General features: G+C 34.4%; 2 protein-coding genes across 2 annotated transcripts in view; one reads left to right on the top strand and one right to left on the bottom strand.

Annotated features, from left to right (window-relative positions):
- Positions 1-16020, top strand: part of STK26 (serine/threonine kinase 26) — a 76443-nt gene extending 60423 nt beyond the window's left edge. The window contains exons 4-12 of the mRNA XM_066356985.1: positions 3018-3074; positions 8061-8169; positions 8268-8425; positions 9260-9445; positions 10937-11085; positions 12657-12750; positions 13176-13238; positions 13321-13457; positions 15109-16020. Coding sequence (XP_066213082.1) covers positions 3018-3074; positions 8061-8169; positions 8268-8425; positions 9260-9445; positions 10937-11085; positions 12657-12750; positions 13176-13238; positions 13321-13457; positions 15109-15133 — 978 coding nt within the window. The 3' untranslated portion in view covers positions 15134-16020. The remainder of the gene's footprint in view (positions 1-3017; positions 3075-8060; positions 8170-8267; positions 8426-9259; positions 9446-10936; positions 11086-12656; positions 12751-13175; positions 13239-13320; positions 13458-15108) is intronic.
- Positions 16021-18719: 2699 nt separating this feature from the next.
- Positions 18720-21761, bottom strand: part of FRMD7 (FERM domain containing 7) — a 57341-nt gene continuing 54299 nt past the window's right edge. Inside the window, exon 13 of the mRNA XM_066357881.1 lies at positions 18720-19968. Within this exon, the coding sequence (XP_066213978.1) occupies positions 18880-19968 (1089 nt within the window). The 3' untranslated portion in view covers positions 18720-18879. The remainder of the gene's footprint in view (positions 19969-21761) is intronic.

A 21761-nucleotide genomic window follows, 5' to 3' on the forward strand; every position in this document is an offset into this window, starting at 1 on the left:
TTGAAGAATTTCTCTCTTTTTACTCTTAACTGTGTGGAGTGCAGAAAACCCCCACCATACATATCTTCTTAACTTTACACCAAACAAAGATAGAATAAACTTGCCTTCTTTCTGGGGAACATGGGGGTAGTGTAAACAATCCAGCACCAAAGCTTAAGAGCCTTTTGCAACCTAATCAGGCAAGTGAGGTGGGGGTTGGGCAGACTGTCAGCTTACAGCCAATTCCCCACACCTCTGTCCCCCAAAAATCTAAACTCTAAAATCCCTGTTGGTTTTTTGGTCGCCAACAGGCACATATTTCTCTGGAATACCATAGGGTGCACCTGGAAATCTTGGCTGCACCAGTGTGCCTTGGCACACACTTTGAGAACCACTGATTTAGTCCAAATTTAGTTTTTCAAGATGATTGTTCTTAAATGAAGTTATAATACAATTTAGTCCTGGGAGGTGGCAGTTGGAACGTCTGCCTACTCTGCCGCCATCTTTTTTCCAGTTACAGTTTTATTAACTTAAAATCATGTTTGTTTGATAACCAATATATGGAAATAAGAAGAACATACATTTGCCTTTTTTTAATGTTGCCTTACACATTTTTAAAGTAAATTGATCATACTCTGGATGGTCAGAAGGCATGAGGACATACATGAACGTTCGTACTGCTCAAAGGGTTAAAACAAATTACATGACCCTATCTGGAAACTCCTCTCTCCTTCACATCGTAATGGGGAATTATTTCCTCTCTTTTATTCTCTAGACCAGTGGTAGTCAACCTCGTCCCTACCTCCCACTAGTGGACATTCCAGCTTTCATGGTGGGCGGTACTGGAGCAACCAAAGTATAAATAAAAAGATAGATTTAATTGTAGTAAATTGTTTTATAACGATTGATTCTGCCAAACTTAGCAAAAATCCGACATAAAGTACTTGGTAAGTAATTATTACTATATGCTTTAACTTGCTGTAACTCTGCTTTATAAATTTTATAAAGTGAGGTTACGTCCCTACTTTATAAATCACCATTACTGTGGAACCGGTGGGCGGTTAGAAAATTTTACTACCAACAGAGATACAAAAGTGGGCAGTAGGTATAAAATGATTGAATACCCCTGCTCTAGACACTGCTGCTAGCAAACACTCTCAGCTCTTTCTTTCCTCAGTTCAGGCTGACATGTTGTGACAGGAAAGAGTAAATCTCAAGGTTGGGGGTGGGGGAGGTGCATTGTTGCTCTCTTTCTTTTATATACCCTAGATCAGTGGTCCCCAACCATTTTGGGGCCACAGACTGATTTAATGTCAGAAAATATTTTCACGGACCGGCCTTTAGGGTGGGACAGAAAAATGCACAAAATAAAATTATGTGACCGGTGTAAAAACTGTGGTATTTTTAAATATAATTGTTGAACTTACGAAACAAACATCAAGAGTGAGTCTTAAACGGATGTAACAGAGGGAATCTGGTCATTTTTTAAAAATAAAACATCATTCAGACTTAAATATAAATAAAATGGAAATAATGTAAGTTATTTATTCTTTCTCTGCGGACCAGTACCAAATGACCCACGGACCGAGGTTGTTGTCAGCCTCAAGAATGTAGGGAAGAATTCTTCATTTTAAATTAACCAAGCCCTCCCTCCTTTGTCCCTAACCCTATGCCTCATCTTATTCCCCACACTACAGTCACATAGACACTCATCATCATGTTCCTGGAATCCATTCTCTGCCATGATAAAGCCCAAGCTTCATGAAGATGCTTGTACATTTTGAATAAATCTACTGAGTACTTTACATGGATTTTAGTATTTGAGGGCTACTGACAATAGCTTGAGAATCTTCTTACTGTAGCTGGGGCTGTAAAGGTGAGAAAGCTTTTCCTGACATCCCAAGTTGAAGCACAACTCTGAATATATGTTTTCCCCTAGAAACATTGTTATGGTACATAGTAGTTAGTGTCTCTGTTAAACTAGTTTATTATGGCTACCATTGCATTAAATTGTCTTTTCAGGGACTACCTCAAGAAACTAGACATATGTTTTATGGGAAAATGCTTGTTTTCAAAATTCTAAATATCTACTTAAAAATGTTCTTTTGGAACACAATCCATTCACAACTTGGCTACTTGCCAGTATAATAAAACTATTCCTCTTTCAATCAACTCTGTGGACCCACAAAAATTTAGAGAGTAAAACTCATGAAGTGGTATGGAGATAAAGACATCCATAGTATTTTAAACTGTAGTTGAAAGAAAAAAGTAAAAGGATATAATGGTTTATTCCAAATTTTATCTGACAGAGCTGACTGATGTGTGTGTGTGTGTGTGTGTACACCACTGTTTTAGAATTTACATACATATACTATCCCTATGTGCCACATTTGCTCTTATACAACTTACAGTGAAGTGAACTCTACCGGGAGCAATCACATTCTTTTAAAGCTGTACACTTCCTTTCTCTTATCCATTTAGCTGGGGAGGGGGACAGTATTCTTTCTATGTTCTGTGTGTGTACCAAAAATACCCATTAATCATGGCTGAATAAAGATGTAAAGTACATTAAAACAAAAGCCAGAAACTGAAAGAAGACAAAATATCCAGTGTCCTCAAACTCTAAAATCACATGAAAGCATCCGGAAGCCCCATTCAAATTTTCTGCAAGTTTCCATTCACTTCCTCATTCTTTAATGTATCTTTTTTTTCCCTTTAATATTATCATTCAAAATAATATTTTAAAGCTATGGTTTCTTTTGGAGGGGATTTATAAAATTGCTAATAGTGTCAAAATAAATTATAATTAGCTATTTATTTAACTGTATCACAAGCTAACTAAATTTGGAGGACATTCAAGTCTCAGAACTTTACTTTCATTTGTAATGTTCTATAGAGAAATATATTCAGGGTTCCAAACACCTAATTTTATACCTTCATTTTAAAACCAATACATTAGTATCTCAGATTTAAAGGCTATGCTAGTTATATTATTAGGCTCAAGTTTGTAATGACAAATTGTTTCCTGGCTTTTGCAGGGTTCAAAATTATGGATAATTATGGAATACCTGGGTGGAGGTTCAGCGCTGGATCTTGTAAGTGTTTTTAAATGAACACACACATCTATGCCATAACTTTTTAAATAGAGTAAACAACAAATTTGGGGCAAGCTTTGTGGTTGCTTTAGTTACTCTGTTCAAATTAAACTCTTTGTTCAGGACTACTACCCTTAAGCAGATTTAGTTGTTTTGAAGAATTGAGCATATTGCTAACATTCTTAGAGAATATGAGAAATGCAAATAGCTTAATAAAATCAAGCCCCCAAAGTTAGGAATGAGTGTTTGACAGTTGCTGTCAGTTTAGAGTTTTACTTTGTAAGCTTATCCCTGAAAAGACTGAGTGTTCTTAGATTTTAAAAAATATGTAAATCAGGTAACTATCACTAAAAGTAGTTCTTGGATTCTAACCAAGTAGACCTGTAGGCCCAGTTCTCTATAGAGTTTTGAGCTTCTTTATAGGTCATTTGGAAATGTGATAGGATTTTGGTTGCCATAATTACTTGGAAGTGCTATAGCACTTTTAGTAGGCAAGGATGAGGATGCTAAAATTCTTCAGTATGCAGGAAGAGTTCCATCCTATGAATATGTGTTCATACCCAAAATACCTTTGAGAAACACTGGTTGTTTTTCCCAAATTAATGTGATTCTGTCAATGTTTTTTTTTTCCTTGATAATCTTTATTAAGATGACATTGTATTTAAAATTCAGTGTGAAGCCTGACCACGTGGTAGAGCGGTGGATAGAGCATTGGACTGGGACGCAGAGGATCCAAGTTCGAAATCCTGAGGTTGCTGGCTTGAGTGTGGGCTCATCTGGTTAGAGTAAGGCTCACCAGCTTGAGCTCAAAGTCGCTGGCTTGAGCAAGGGGTCACTTGCTCTGCTGTATATTTCCGGTCAAGGCACACATGAGAAAGCAATAAATGAACAACTAAGGTGCTGCAACGAAGAATTGATGCTTCTCATCTCTCTCCCTTCTTGTCTGTCCCTATCTGTCCCTCTCTCTATCTCTGTCATACACACACACACACACACAAAAAAAAATTCAGGATGAAGTACTAAAAGCAACTTTGTATAGTAGAAAGACTACTAGGTTGGCCTATGGGAGTTTAAATTATAAGACTGGCTTTATTGATAACTGAATTGATGACTGTGAAGTAAACACATAAAAGCCTTGGACTTTGATGTCATATAAAACAAAGAAGTGGCACTAAGTTATTTAAGTTATCTTCCATCTTTATTATTTTTTTTTACTATTTTTTTCTTGAATTTATTAGGGAGATACCAGCTACCATAATTATACAGGTTTCAGGGGCCCAATTCTACAACATATATCCTATATACACCATATTGTGTGTTCACCTCCCCCATCTTTAAAATTATATATTTTATTAGTATGTTTCTGCCTCTGAAATGATAGAATATGCTGTTTCTGAAAATAACAGTTTTTGATAATTAAAGTCAAGTAATAGTTTAATTCTTATTTTTAAAGTAGAGATGAATTTTCCTAACTGCAAGTGATTAAATATATCTAAAATGGTTAAATCCTGCCAATAACTCAAAGTTTCCAATAATCCTATGAACAGAAATGGTCATAAGGTTCATTCCTTTAAAATCAACCATATTTATACCATTCTAAAGAAACAGTAATTAAGCTTGATGAGAATTCTCTTCTCCTACTAAGAATTCATCTCAGTTTCATTGGTTGCTGAGTTAGGTAATCCTTCCTTGTGTCTGATCTAATTCTTATATCCTAAAGTTTGAGTTCAGTTTTTCTTTCTGTTTTCTCTCTAGTGATAGAACATAAGAGGTGTTTCTTTGTATAATAACCCTTCATACATATGGAGTCGGATCTCATTCTTGGGTTGAAGTTAAGTGATCTCATTTCTATTTGTCTTGTCACAGAATTTTGATATACAATAGTTTTTTTTTTCTATTAGCTCAAAATGAAGCTTTACAGATGTTCATGATTCTCCTTCCAGTTTTTAAACAATAAGGTCCCTTTCCACATTTATCACAGTTAATTTATCCTGTCTCCCAAGTTGCTCACAATATCTCTTCCCTGTTTTGTAGGCGTTGACAAAACTAGTCCACTGATTTCATCAGGATCACTGATTGCTGTGTTAAGCATTGGATACCGGTCCAACCCTAACTAACACAATCTGTATCCCCTAGTAGTAGTTTGGTCAGTTTTATGAAATCTCTTAATGAAATGTTTGTGAGATCTTAATCTCATCCTGCCATTCTGATCTCTGCCTACTAATACAAATGTGAATTAGTGCAAATTCAATGAACTTAAATATTTCTTAGCCTTGTGGTAGCTAAAAATCAAGAGACCTAGGTTCCAGTCCTGATTCTACTGACTAGCTGCCTAATGTATTGCAAGCCATTTAACCTCTTTGCCTTAATTTCCTCAAATGTTAAATAAAGATAATAAGTTAGTAATCTCTCTGGTTTTGTTTTTCTAGTTCTAAATAATAATAATGTGATTTAATTATAAATCTCATTTAACTGGGCTTTCTAGAGAGAGAAAGTGATGAGAAACTGTGCTGTTGCTTTTCTATGTATAGTCCTGTACAAATCAGTGCTATCATTTGGGGACTCTAATAAAGGATAAGCTTAGAGACTTAAGTTAGCAGGAAAAGTGAAAACAAGAGGGATGCTGAGCAGAGAGTACTTATTACTTTAAACTGGCCCCTGATTAATATGACTATGACTTTTCACTTATATTAACATGATATAGTGTATACCTCAAGATTCTTTCCCATTCTTGAAAAATTTTTGTTGTATATCCACCAACTTTGAGCATACTTTGATATTTTATTAAATTTATTACACCTCACTTCTCTTTGATATGAATTGCAATAATTTACAACAAAAGCACATGTAATAAGATTAATAGAAGAAAACAATAGCAACGAAGGAAAAAAGGTGGAAGCAACATGCTAACTGTAAGAAGGAATAACATAGGATGTTGCATCAGGGACAGGCTGGAAGTCAAAGGAATGAAAAAAAAAATCTTAAATGCACAAGTATACATTCCTTAAAAGAACAAATGGATTTCCTCGATTAACAAAAGAGGCAAATTATCTAAGGCCAGTACACTGCCCTGAAGGCAGAGGTATTAGCTATTAGAGAAATGACAGGGTCTTTAGTCATTGGAGAGAGTTCAATTATGCACTCCAAGTATGGTGGATCAAGATTTTTGCATTATCTCTCCCAAGGTTGCATTGGAAATAAAAATTCTCTATCCCATCTACTTTACTTTCTTTCTCTTCCCAACTTGTTTTTTTCTCCTTTTCTAATCATTATTAACATGACTAAGGAAACATTTGAACCACAAGGTTTGGGATTCTGTCTGGTAAGGAGCCATAAAAACTCAACCCTCCCACCACCCCATTCTCATTTCCCTGCCACAACATCTCTCCCTCCTGTCCTCCTTTAGTGCCCAGTTCAATGAAATTTTACTTTTACTGAATTGAATTTGAAACTAGAACTAAACATACCAGAAAAGCAAATGGGTCTTTAGAAACCTTTTTTGTTTGTTTGTTTTTACTTATATATATTTTTAAAATCCTGTTTTAGGTAATACACTGACTTAACCAGACTACTTTTAGAAGTCCTTCAGAATAATAGCTAGTACCCTTATATGGATCTTCCCTAATTTCTTAAGTAACTGAGAGCGTACCTCTTCTGGCCCTGTCAACATTTTATGATAGTGATACTAAGTACTAATCTTTAGTAGTATGGTGTTTGCCTTTCAGTTACTTTGTATACCTCAGAATGTCATTGCCAGTAATCAATAACATAATATGCCACTTTTACCTTTAAGAATGACTGTAATCACTACTGTTTAAATAGAAACTTCTGGGTGGGAGTTGATAGATTTGAAAATAAATAGATAATGTTACATAGGAAAGGCATCTATTGAATTATAGATATGACTCTACCCAGACCACAGTTAATGTTAAATGGTGAGACTGAAGTATGGGTTCTATTTTAAAGTGTTAAATTTCAACATGAAAGTACCATTTATTCAGAATAAATACGGCATTCATGAAGGATGAAATACACAAGGTGCCTAAGGCTGTGGATCCCTCCCAATGGGAGGCAGAGTAGGCAGTGTTTGATTTTCACCACCTCTTTCCTCTTTCCAGCAAACAGAACTTTACTTTAGCTCTGACTTTAGCTTCCCACCCTTTCCTGTAAATGTTGTACAGTCTACTGTTTGTGCTTTACAAGGTAGCAGAATTTTAAAATAACCATTTATTTTAGAGAAAGATTTTCCGATATTCCATTACAGGTTCTCCTGAAACCTCATCATTGCTTCCCTTGTATTCCCTTTGGAACTATTGGCTTTGGTACAGGGATGGGGAGAGAAAGGGAAATGTGTTACATTTATTTGAAAAAAGCATATCCTTCCATAATTTGATATTTTTTTACAGTGAAAGTCTGAATACTTTAATTATTAGACTCCTAACTAAATTTTAAATCTGAGTCCCCAAAATCTCTGCTTTTACAATGCTATTAAAATACATATATGCTAAGAACACTGCCACAGGTGACCTATATGATCAAACGGGGTTGCTGTGAAAACCTTATGGATTGTCTGAGGTAAAAATAAGTTCAGCATAAGTATTAAATAATTTTTAAACCACAAATGTCAAATTTTAGGTAGCAGATTTCTTTTTTTCTAGCTGAAAAAACAAAGCGAGTTTTGTCATTTAAATATATCTTAAGTTTTTCAGTAAACCTCAGGATTCAGAGTTAGTGTATAAGTAACCCTGCTTGTAATTATTGCCTTCCAAGATTAAATACATTTAAAAACCTCTCTAGCCCTTTGATTTAACATTTTTACTCTCTTCTCTCAACTTTTAAATTTTTCTCATTCATTTAAATATTGGATTAATAAACAGAACTATGTCATACATCTAAGTGATTCCCTTATTTCAAAGACAATATCAAGTTTGAATTTTATTGTTTTAAACTTTCATATGTGTATGTATGTGTGTGTTTCCTCCTAAGCTGCGAGCCGGTCCATTTGATGAGTTCCAGATCGCTACTATGCTAAAGGAAATTTTGAAAGGTCTGGACTATCTGCATTCAGAAAAGAAAATCCATCGAGACATAAAAGGTATACAGAAATTTTATATGAACCTAATATAAACAGATACATTCTGAGGAAGCTGAGGTTTTTTTTTTCATTGTTTTTCCCCACCCCCACCCTGCCAGCTGCTAACGTGTTGCTCTCAGAACAAGGAGATGTTAAACTTGCTGACTTTGGAGTTGCTGGCCAGCTGACAGATACACAAATTAAAAGAAATACCTTTGTGGGAACACCATTTTGGATGGCTCCTGAAGTTATTCAACAGTCGGCATATGACTCAAAAGTAAAGCATTACCCGTACAAACTGTTTTGTTTTTGATAATAAGCTTTATATAACATACTATCCAATTTAATAAACTTCCTTAATTTTTCTTCCTTTTAAAGTATTTTTAAAGCTAGAGTTGTCAACTGTTGCTCCTAACTTTTAAGTTCCCTTAATGCTGATAATATTCAAACCCTATTCCTTTCAATTTCCTTCCATCCCACTTGGAATAAAATCCAAAGTCTGTACTATCCCATGCACAGCTCACTAGGATCTTGCCCTTGTCTACCTCTCCAGCTTCATCTCATATCACTCTCCTCTATATTCTATCTGGTGTTTCACATAGCAAGTACACTCTGACCTCAGGACTTTTGCACTTACCCTTCCCTTTATTTGGAATAACCTTGCCTCCCAATCAGTTACCTGCTTCAAGCATTACCTACACATAGTAGTCTTTCCTAGTGGTCCTGTATAAATCTGTAGCTCCTTGATTCCATCATTTATTATTTTCGTATCCCGAGTTATTTTTCTTTACAGAACTTAGAACCATCTGACATCAGATTATTTATTTATCTGTCTCTTCTACTAGAACATAAACCCCTTGAGAACAGGGATTATTGTCTGGTTTATTCACTACCTGATTCCTTCGTACCTAGAATGTGGTACCTGGCACAGAGTAGGGAATTTGATAATTTATTAAATGTATTAATTTTATTAATGAAAATTATTAACATCACATTTCTTGAGATACTTTAATATTATTGTTACCATTAAATTCCACAGGCTATTTTGTGGCAGTATTTTGAAATGGAATTTCAAGTGGTTTTTGTCTTTCTTTCTTCCTCTTAACCTTAGGCTGACATTTGGTCATTGGGAATTACTGCTATTGAACTAGCTAAGGGAGAGCCACCTAACTCCGATATGCATCCAATGAGAGTTTTGTTTCTTATTCCAAAAAACAATCCTCCAACACTTGTTGGAGATTTTACTAAGTCGTTTAAGGAGTTTATCGATGCTTGCTTGAACAAAGATCCATCATTTGTGAGTATATGTGGCCACTGTTGTCTATCACTAGATTTAAATAGAACAAATGTGATTTTTTTTTCCTACAGTGAGGAATACAGTGCATATGAAAATTGTCTAAGATCCATCCAGAAACCTGGTCCTTCCCTCTATATTGCTAACTCTTCACTTCTTAAAAAGATCCTTCGTTTCTTTTTTTCTTCCTCTCTACCTATTTTCTTTTCTTCACGGTCCATAACTTTTTCCTTATTCTATTGATCATTTTGTATTTCAGGGGGAAAGAAATTTGAGAAATAAAAATCATTTAATAGGATGATGTTATTAAAGTATATGTGTGACTATTCCCAATAATTTTTCAACTGTTTTACTTTTTTAGAAAAGTTGTGATTTTCCTTTTACTATTTTAAATTAATGTTTAGAAATTCCAAAATGAAGTTGCCCACTTTTCCTGAAGTTTAATGAGCTTAACTCATTTCCCTAGCAATTTTTTTTTTAATTTTCATCAAGTGAGAGGCATGGAGGCAGAGAAGTAAACTCCCACAGGCACCCCGACCGGGATCCATGAGGGAACGCCCCTCTGGGGCTGATGTTCTGCCCCTCTTGGGCCGTTGCCCCATTTCTCAACAATGGAGCTATATTAGCACCTGTGGCAAGGCCATAGAGCCTTCCTCAGCACCCAGGGCCAACTTGCTCATTCGAGCCATGGCTACAGAAGGGGAAGAGAGAGAGAAAGAGAGAAAAGGGAGAGGGGTGGAGAAGCAGGTGGTTGCTTCTCTCTTGTGTCCTGACCAGGAATCAAACCCAGGACTTCCACATGCCAGGCCAAGGCTCTACTTTTGAGCCAACTGACCAGGGCCTCTCTGGAAAATTTCATTACAGTTGTTTTACTGTTTTTAACATAAAGCTAACTGGCAACTTCTAGAAACTAGAAATATATAAGAACTGTCTAAGTTTGATGATGTAATTATTTTTAAGTTGATAATAATTATTCTGATATTAAAAAAATAATAGGGAGGGAATATCCCCCACAGCATCTGGAAATTTTGTTTAAATGCAATATGTATTAATTAATCAGGGGATCATACAATGTGTGCAGCTAATAAGAAAGTTATAGCCTTGATAGTTTTCATCCACTTTTTTTCAATTTACACTAAATACAATAAAAGTATATTAAAGCACAATTTTGAAATGTTTATAAATTTTGGTTTATTTTTAAAATTCTGCCATGTGTTTCTTTGCTTTTGAGAAGGCTCTACATGCCAGTATGCTGGTAGATAGGCCATCTTTTGCATATTGAGCTTTAACAAATGTGTACCAAAGCAATGAATTTAATTTGGTTGCCTTGAGCCATTTCATAAATAGTATTAGCTATTGTTTTGTAACATTTTAGTTGACTTCATGTCTATAGACATACTTTTACACCTTTCAACATAATAATTGAAATGAGTTATTATCCCCCTCACTCATAAAGAACCTAGAAATATTTTGCATGCTTCATTTTTTCCTTAGCGTCCTACAGCTAAAGAACTTCTGAAACACAAATTCATTGTAAAAAATTCAAAGAAGACTTCTTATCTAACTGAACTGATTGATCGGTTTAAGAGGTGGAAGGCAGAAGGACACAGTGATGATGAATCTGATTCTGAAGGCTCTGATTCGTATGTACACATTAATTTACTTTTTTATTCAGATAGCCCAATTTAATACTGTGTATCTTTTGATTATGATATAATGTTTTCTCTAGCATAAAATACAAACCATATTCTAAAGTTTTAATGTAGAAGCTGTGAAAGTCTTTTAAAATCAGTCTGGGAAGTATAATGAATGTGAAAACATATTTTTCTTAGAAGCGAATTGTTCTACTTTTAAATGGTCTCAGTCTAACCCCTAGTGGATACTTGGGTATATTACAAAGTTTTGGTATAAAATTTGTTTAAAGGTGCTATAATAGTTTGCCCAAAGTAATAAGGGACTATGTATGCTTATATTTTCTTGTCAACCTGCAAAATCCCTCTGGAAAACTTACCTGCAGGCCTTTCCCACCTCTTGGCTATGGACCAAACCATAATCAGACGGGTACATTTAAATACAGTAAGTCCTCACTTAACATCATTGATAGGTTCTTAGAAACTACAACATGAAGCAAAATGTCTTATAATAAAACCAATTTTACCATAGAATAATCAATAAAAACAAGATTTAAGTTGCTATGATATATGACTTGTGACAAAAACATCACTAAACTTAAAAGTAAAGCATTGAAATAACTGTGAGGTATACATGCTTAAGAAACATGAAACAAGTCAGATAATGATTTCCCAGCCTGCTTATTCCAGTTCAGGATATGGGGTGGCTAGAACCTCTTCCGGCAACTCAGGCTTTAAGATGGGACCAACCCTGGACAAGTAGGGCCCCTTCCACCATAGGGCACTCACTTATACTCACACTGATTAATACTGGGACAACTGAGATATACCAGTTCACCTCACATGTACATCTTTGAGATGTATGAGGAAACTGAAGTATCAAGAGGAAACCCAGAGATACGGGGGAGAACCTCAAACTCTGCAGAGATACTGGCCCCAGCCAGGAATCTTTTTTTAACCCTCATCAGCATTATAATGCAACAATGTTATTCGAGGACCAGCTGTATAGATTTGTACCCCATAAAGAGTTGTGCTACTTTTTAACTGCAGCATTTATATTAACATTTTAGCCTCTAAGTTTATAATTTAGACTAGAAAAGTCTGTAGGCTATACCAGAATTTACTCTTCCACTGGTTGAAATACTGTCAGTCTTACATTGATGATAAATTGCCTAACTTTTGAAAGGCATAAAACAATACCAGGATATTTTTTGTACCTTATTCTAATGGTTTTTGGCCTTGCTTGCCCATGAAAGTTGCCCATGAAGCCTTAAAAAAAGTAAAAGCCACACTACAGAAGATCCTGATCCATTCAGTGAAGAGAGGTAGGTGCAGAGCTTAGTATATATATGTAAGGGGTATCCATATGAGAACGTGATGCACACTTAGAGTTGAGAACTATTACTACTCTTCAGTAAAATGTAGTATTTACCTGAAATTGAGATCAAATGCTTTCTTATATTATGATTTTTTATACATTTGATTTTTTTATACTCTCTTCAGAGTGTAGCTGGATTGATTTGGCATTTTCACCAAGCTGAATTACTTAGGCACTTATCAATGTATCTTTGGCAATATTTTAGGGAATCCACCAGCAAGGAAAATAATACTCATCCTGAATGGAGCTTTACCACCGTGCGAAAGAAGCCTGATCCAAAGAAACTTCAGAATGGGGCAGTATGTACATGGAGATGATCACTTCCTCCTGATAGACTCCTTTGAACTATGTAGTGAGATTTCAGTGGCCAGAATTGTCAGAGTTTAATACCCCTAAGTGCCTGTCTACCTCACTGTGTCCCTAGTATGCTTCATTTGCCATTAATTATGAGCTAATGAAGAAAAGGTTATAGAAGTAATTTGTGTGGCTACTGGTATAATTGTAAATGCGTTTTACATATATATCCAGTGGAATTACGGATATCTACTGTAATCCTAGATGTTAGAAGCCTTCTGGATGATGGATAGGAAGAAAGCATGGATATTTTTCTTGTATGGGGTCTTTTGGGAATAAAGATTCAAATTAATACATATTTACTATAGAATAACTAAAAACATGAATGAATATTTTAATTTTATGTGTAAAATCTGTTATTTGTTCAAAGGAGAAAGGACTTGTACAAACCTTGAGCTGTTTGTCTATGATAATCACACCTGCTTTTGCTGAAGTAAGTAGAGATTCATCATCGTTGGATATAAATCATAAGAAATATAGTAATTTTCAATGTTATACCTATTGATTTTTCTTAGCTTAAACAGCAGGATGAGAATAATGCTAGCAGGAATCAGGCAATTGAAGAACTTGAGAAAAGTATCGCTGTGGCTGAAGCTGCCTGTCCTGGCATCACCGATAAAATGGTGAAGAAATTAATCGAAAAATTTCAGAAGTAAGCTTGAAATGTCATTTAAAAATTATTTTGACATTTTCTGTTGGATGTTAATTTAAGATGTAATGTAATAACCTTGATTCAGTCATTTTATTTATTTCCAACAAAGTCACTTTTTAATAGTCGTATGCTTAAAAATGTTTTGTTCTATAATATATCAACTTTATATTGTATTGTGTGTTCACCAACTCAAGTCAAGTCTCCTCCATCACCATTTATGCCCTCTTTACTCTCTTCTACCTCTTCCTAAGGCCCCTTCCCCTCTGGTAATCACTGTGCTATTCTCTGTGTCTATGAAGTTCCTTTTTTTTATTTCTTAAAACTATAGATTTTTTTTAAGGAAACAGAGAGTCAGAGAAAGGAACAGATAGGGACAGACAGATAGGAAGGGAAGGAAATGAGAAGCATCAATTCTTCATTGCAGCTCCTTAGTTGTTCATTGATTGCTTTCTCATATGTGCCTTGACCTGGTGGCTACAGCAGAGCAATGACCCCTTGCTCAAACCAGCAACCTTGGGCTTCAAGCCATTGACCTTTGGACTCAAGCCAGCGACCATGGAGTCATGTCTATGATCCCACGCTCAAGCTGGTGAGCTTGCACTCAAGCTGAATGAGCCCGTGCTCAGGCTTTCAACCTTGGGGTTTTCGCTCTGCATCCCAGTCCAATACTCTATTCACTGTGCCACCGCCTGGTCTGGCTATATAATTTATTAATCAGTATCACCTCAATATATTAAATTTTTAAAAGAAAATTAAAAAGAACCCTTGTATTTTTGCCCATCTTTTGGAATTATTATCTTCAAGCATTACAAAGTAGTTTCTCACTGAATGAAAGGGCTTGGTTATTTTCCCCCTTTCCTGCTGATATGAGTATAGACAAAAGGTTATATATGGAGAATATTTTTATTTGGGCTTTTATAAACACAATTTAGGAATGCTTTCATTTTTTCCAGTACTCTCATCGCACCGCTATTTACATAGTTTCCAGTGCTAAAGGTCATAAATTTAATCCCCATAAAAAAGGTAAGGAAAGGATTTTAGGTAAAGGAACTCAATGAAGACTTTAAATGTTCTTTGTAATTAACTTCATTTTCTATACTGTATCTTAAACTGTCGATTTAATTTTTGTTCACATTCAATAAAGTTCTTACATTTAATTTTAGAATTCTCTTTTTAACAAGGCTTTTGTATGCATACCCAAACTCCTTGGCTCAAGCAAGTTATAAAACACTAATTTTAGCTTTAATCCCATTATATCACTTCTCAGCACATCTTTATATTTCTTTGTATTTGTGATGCCACTGGAATCAACTAGGAACAAACTATATTGCCTGTAGAAGCACACACTCTCATAGATCTTTTTGTCTGATAAAGTCTACTTGTACTTAGAAACTAAAGCCCCTCTTAATGTCCCTTAGAGTTTAATGGAAAACTCCACTGTCTTTTTAACTTGTAAACAAATCAATTGGCAGTTATAAAATCAGATGCAAAAAGGATTTTTAAACTTCTTTATATTTTAACATCTAAACAATAGGATTTAATAGAAAGGATCTAGTTTGCTGAATCAGTTCCTTTATTGCCAATTTCATACAGATACTAAATATGAACATGCAGAATTGTATATCAATTTAAGTTTCTCTTAATTTTATAGGTGTTCAGCAGATGAATCCCCCTAAGAAACTTCGTGTTATTGGCTCTTACTTCATACGGACCCAGAGATACCCACCAAAGTTACTTCAAGCTTAATGATGCTTAATTCATGAGCTCCATGTGCCTTTGAAGATCTTTGCAACATTGAAGATGTGGAAGAAGTTATTCAACTATTTTGTGATAGTGTTTATCATTTTATATTTTAAAGAGATCCTTTTGTAAGGAATGATTTTTAATACTATAGTTTCATCTGTTTTCTAGTAAATGTTTAGTTATAGTTTTGCTTTTAGATACCATTATTACTTACTAGGATGAATACCTTTCATGTTTTGATCTTAATTAACTATACACTGATGAAGCATACAGGTCTTTCAAAATCATCCAAGTATTCGACTTACGTAAATCATCAAGCCTCAAAAAGCTTCTTTCTTTTAACACAAACATATTCTGAAAATGACTGTGGGTAGGGAAATAAAAATAAGGCATACCTTATTAAAACCAAAGTTTTTAATAAACTCTTGGAAATTTACCTGGAAAAAGAGTGACTCTTCTACAAAGTTGGTATGATATTCCAGGTAGCTCAATGACAATCACATTGAAGAGTCCTATGTTTAAAGCATCTATAGGCAACATGCAGCAACAGAGTTACTTTTTTTGGTGTGCAGTATTTACCTTCTCTTTTAGAAGAGAAAATTAACCTTTATTTAACATTGTTGTAGATTTAATGCAATACCAATTAGCCACAGATGGGTTTTTGGTAGTACTATAAGAATCAGTCAGGCTTCATTTTTTTAAATCTTCAATTCAAACAGCATATTACATGCTTGGATTTGGGAAGCTTAAAAAACTGATCATCATGAGATTAAATACCTGATCACCAGGTAAGAATATAATTTACACCAGCATATTTTTGTCATGGTAGTAAAAGAGCCTATAAACTATTTATATATTTTTGTTCTTCATAATTATCCAGTACATAAGTATCATTTGTTAATTTTTGAAAGGGTATTTAAATAGCCATTTTCTAGTTCATATGAAAATAACCATAGTACAGGCTGATTTGTCTTTACAAAGGTAAGTTAGACTGTACAGTTAATTTTCAGTTATATTTATGGTACTGTTATGTGGGTAATATATTTTTAAAGCCCAGTATATATATTATACCTGCCATAAGTTCTGAAATGTAGTTATAGAATTATTGATATCAGTTAATTTTGACAGTTAATGTTTTATTGTTTGGAGCTGCACAATTTGGTTTTTGCACAAAAGTCATTTTTTTAAAATCTGAATAATTGCCAAATATTAGAAGAAAAATATTCTTCACATATTCAGTTTTTAGTTAAAGTGGCCATTGCCTCATCTTTTTTTGTAATAATAAAGACACTTGAATAAGTTGTTCTCGTGTCATATGCCAAGAAAAAATTTTTTATTGGTGCCTATACTTTAACAATTACTTTTAACACATTGTATTGTGAAGTAATGGTTCGGTTAAAATGTTCCCCTTCTATGTAACTGAAACTCAATTACAGTTTATAATCTATAGAGGTCAAGAAATAAATTCGCTACTCATATCATTAATTAAATGAATATTTTTGTAAGAGTAAAAGCAACCAATTTATAAATTATTTGCATGTTTAAAATACAAAAGTGTATTGCTTATTCATCATAGTTGTTAATCCCCTAAACTGTTTCTAGATGAAGCATACTCCAATGTTTCTTTTTGGTGGGGGTTAAAATAAATATTTAAATTTCATGGTCCTCAATGTTGGTTGTTTTGAGAATTGTATGGTGTGGTATTTTAATTGTTTCAAATTATATTTCCTTTGCCCTTAAATTTTGTTGGAACTTTAACACCAATATTTCCATTTGAAACTAATAGATATTCTTTATATTTTATTAAGAATTGATTCTTATGTATTCTACAGTGACTATATGTCCTCATTTCTGCCTCCTGTCCTGACAAAATTATCAATAGAGTCTTTCACTCAAAAATGTCCTATGTTGGACAATAAATTATGTGGTCACCCACCCTGATTACAATTTTATTAAGAAATCATATAAGGATTTGAATCCTGTAGTTCTCTGGGAAAACAAATTTTATAAAGACTTGCAGAAATTGAAACAAGAAATAGTATATAAGCCTAAATGAATTTGAGTTTTTCCTACAGAAAAAGGTTAAAATGAACTTAATATATCTTTGAGGATGTATAGGATTAATATATGGGTGACTGGATTTTAATAGAGGGGTTGGCAAAAGTAGGTTTACAGTTGTGACTATCCAAAACACAGAATTAATAAATCTATTGTAATAATCATAACCTGCATGTTGTTTTCCAGACAAACAACTGTAAACCTGCTTTTGCCCATCTCTGTTTATTATTATTAACTAGCTGTTCCAGACTTGTGAGTTATTGCATACAATTCCAGGAGTAAGAAAGAAAGTACAAGAATCTTGGAAAAGAGTAGAAAGAGGTGTATTAAAAGGGATTTTAGGAAAGTAAGGAAACTATTCCATCCATCTTTTCTCCATTAAGTCATATATACAAATATCTTGTTTATATAATTATATAATTTTTAAGTTAGTGCTACATTATCTGAAGTATATTAATTTATAAATATACTTCATTAAAATCAATAAACAAAATGATTTTCTTAAATAAAATGCTGTGCCTTCCAGGGGGAATAGTTTTTGGTTTATTAACTCAGTATGGTTTTAGTACTATCCTTTTTCTCTTCAGGTATCCCAATTCTTCCAGTTCTTTATCCCTGACTATACATTTTCACCTGCATCCCTCCTTTTACTTGTTCTCTAACTGTCACTTCTATTAGTAACAGGATAGAACCAATCACTCCTGAAATTTATTAAAACAAAAGGAAGATAATACTTGTACTTACAATATATATTTGAAATAAATGAATTCCCATCACTCTTCATTAAAATACTATTCATCTCATTTTTTGCCTGCATACATGCAACGTGATATAGCAAAAAAAATTAAATAGGTAAATGAAAATTCCTTGCAGAAGATTAGATAAACAAAGCAACATTTAGCTTTTATTTTTCACTATAATAGTCAAGAATAGAGAAGTAATGTGAAACATTATAATATATTTAACAGGCATAATCTGGCTTTAGAAATTGATTAATTCATTAATTTCTGAGGTTTAGAATTCTGCCAAGTCCTAGATAAATTATAAATTTGTGTTCTGTTGAGAGAATCCGTGACACCATCTTATTCCTGAACTTCAGAAATGCCATTCTTCTCCTAACATATTATAAAAATTGAAGTTGTTAACATATTACAGGACCATTTTTACTGGGCTCCACACAGATAACTAAAACGTTTAGTCATAGTACAGTCTAAGAACAATATGACTAACACAGTCACGATCTACTAAATCACTAAATGACATCAGAAGCCAACTCCATATGCCAACCCATATTGTCACCATCCTTGAATATTAAAGGAGGCTGACCTTCATTTATAATGGCTCTATGGGGAAATGTATCATGGAGATGACAAATACCCACCTTACCTCACAACAGTACTAATGAGGAGAGGGCATGCTCCACAGTCCCATCGGAGGGAGTAGAAGAGTGGAGCTTGACAAACAAGGCAGTAGTCGGTCCTTTTATAAGCTAAGTGCCTAAACTTAGATTTCCTTAATACTAATGAATAGGAACTTAGAAAATGGTTTATGCAGAACTTGCCTTCTTTTTACCTAAATTTATAACAAAACTGACCCAGAAGTGGTCACAGAGTTTACATTTTTAAGCTAAAAAGTAATTACTTGGTTTTAACAAAGCCCTGTCTTCAGCAGTTGGTGTATTGAAAGAAACATTTTCATCTTCATCTAGCTGAAGACTGCCAGAAGACAAGCGGATTCTGGCCAAAGGTGACCTCATTCCTCTACCATATAATGAGTAATAGTCTGGTTTAAGAGTTTCTGGTTCAGAATCACTGGATTCACTAGTTACGTACCTTTCTGCCACTCCCTGATCCATTAAAACTGTTGGAAACTCCTGCTCTGCCAACATATAAGTAAACAGGTCAGCTTTACAACTCAGAGCAGGACAAGGCCCTAAAGGTCTAAATTCTGATCCAAAAGGAAAATGAATAGTTTTCATATCTGATTGGCTTTGGGACCGTTTAGGGGTTTGCTCTTGAATATTATATGCAAATGAATTGTCTAAATTTGGGTTTTCTTCTAGATCTACATTAATGTTACTCCTACCACTAGTCCTGGCCATAATTTCTTTGAGTTCATGAAAGTCTTGCTGAGAGCTCTTCATTCTGATATTTCTTGGGCTTCTTTTTGCTGCCTTCATTGTAGTAAGCGCTGGACAGCTTTCTGGCTGTTCACTTTCCTCTGCCATTATTGGAGATGATCTGGGCACCTGGGGTGGTTTGTCCACGTAAAAAAAGACTTGGGGAGGCAAAATACCAACCTGCTGACCACTACAAGGAATAGATGGCACATCTGTGTATGTTAGCCTCCTTGCTGAACTCACTTTGCTCCCAAGGCCAGAAAATGTGCTCATGTGGTTGTCAGCCAACTTACAGCTTCTTTGAAAGGAGGTCAGAGGACTTCTTTCCTCAAGATAGTCTCTGAGATCAGTGTCAGGATCAGGGTCAGTGTTAAAGACAGTTTCAGTATAAATAAAAGGGAAAGAGGAACTGCTTTGCAACTGATGTAACAATATGGGATCTGCCTCTGGTTTGGAACGCTCTAGCTCGGCTGCAAACATCACCTCTACTGCAGAGTTTCTCCTCCTACTGTCTAACACAGGTTCAGATGCGTGCACTCCATTCACATTTCGGTAATACCCACTGCCATATGCCAGTCTCAAATCTTCCACCTTGAGAGAAAGGACATGTTGGTAAAAGAAGGAAAAAACCATTTAGTTGGGATGGAATCAGTGGTCTAAATTAGCCTTATGTTTTATAAAGGTGATTTTTCACAAAGTTATTTCTAATCATGTATTCCAGGATTGAGATATATATATATATATATATATATATATATATATATATATATATATATATATATATATATATATATATATATATATATATATATATATATATATTACTAACTTGTGCCATATCCCAATTCATGTACAAAAAAACACACATGACATTATCATTTCTTAATGCCATTTCAGTCCCAGCCTCCAACTTCTCTATGTTCAGGCAGTATGGTTTAGTGGCTATATCAATGAGCCAGGGGTTTTTACTTCTGGTCCTGACTCTGCCTTTGACTTGCTGTGTGACTTTAGGCAAGTCTTCTAACCTAACTACTTCAGCCTCCCCCCTATTTTCTGTACAATGATGATGATGAGGGCTATGAATGGCATGAGAGGGCCATATATTAGATGGTACCTTTCAACATTATACTTTTGTGATGCCTTTCAGATAAAAACTACCTATAACCTAAATAAAGACATGAGAGTTTGTGAGACCTATAATTAATTTTTTAGGGAGAGTAAAAGAAAAATTAGCATTGTTTATGATGTAACATTCAAATGAAGCTATCATCTTATAGTTAGAGGAGAATAGCACTTTGGTCTTAAATTACATTATAACTTATGCAGCAAAAGTACTTGTAAACTCCTTAACCCAGTGGTTCTCAAAGTGTGCACCCTAGAAGATTTCCAGGTGCTCCCTATGGTATTCCAGAGAAATATGTGCCTGTTGGGGACCAAAAAAACAACAGGGTTTTTGGAGTTTAGATTTTTGAGGGACAGAGGTTGTGGGGAATTGGCTGTAAGCTGTCAGTCTGCCCAACCCACCACCTCACTTGCCTGATTAGATTGCAAAAGGCTGTTAAGCTGTGGTGCTGGATTGTTTACACTACCCCCCATGTTCTCCGGAAAGAATGGAGGCAAGTTTTTTCTATCCTTTGTTTGGTGTAAAGTTAAGATGATATGTATGGTGGGGTTTTTCTGCACTCCACACAGTTAAGAGTAAAAAGAGGAATTCTTCAATGTATTGATGAGGAAATGAGAGTTTGCCTTTCAGATATATGGCCAAACATTGAAAAAATTGCTAGGACACACCAGGCTCATGTTTCTCATAAACACAAGAATGAAAAAACTTAAAACACTCACGCTGGGACCTGCCAAATTTACTAAATCTTACTAAGAATGTATCTATATATATATATATATATATATATATATATATATATATATATATATATATATGATAACTTTTTTGTTGTTTTTATTTTTGAACCCCTCTTTTTTACTAATTCTAAAAAGCATAACTCAAAAAATGTAACATAAAAATGTTTTTTAATGTCAGAATAAATTTAATTTTGTGGTATTTATTTAATTACCATAAAAGCACGCTTGGACTTTGTATATATATTTTTTAATATTTGACTTAATTATTATAACATATTTCTCAAGAATTTGTATATAGTATGCCTACAATTATTTGTAGGATTTTAAATGTGCCCTGACTTTAAAAAGTTTGAGAACCACTGCCTTAACCCAATACCTTATAGCTTCCTCTAAGCCTTAAAATTTTTATAGGGAAGAAAAACAGAGCTTTGACTTTTAAAAATGCAAAGCCGTAGAAACTCATTTGGCTCTACATTTCTTCAAGATGTTAGCCCTACAGATTGCAATTTAAAGATGTGTCAGAT

This window comes from Saccopteryx leptura, chromosome X (assembly GCF_036850995.1).
Source record: "Saccopteryx leptura isolate mSacLep1 chromosome X, mSacLep1_pri_phased_curated, whole genome shotgun sequence".
Lineage (NCBI taxonomy): Eukaryota > Metazoa > Chordata > Mammalia > Chiroptera > Emballonuridae > Saccopteryx > Saccopteryx leptura.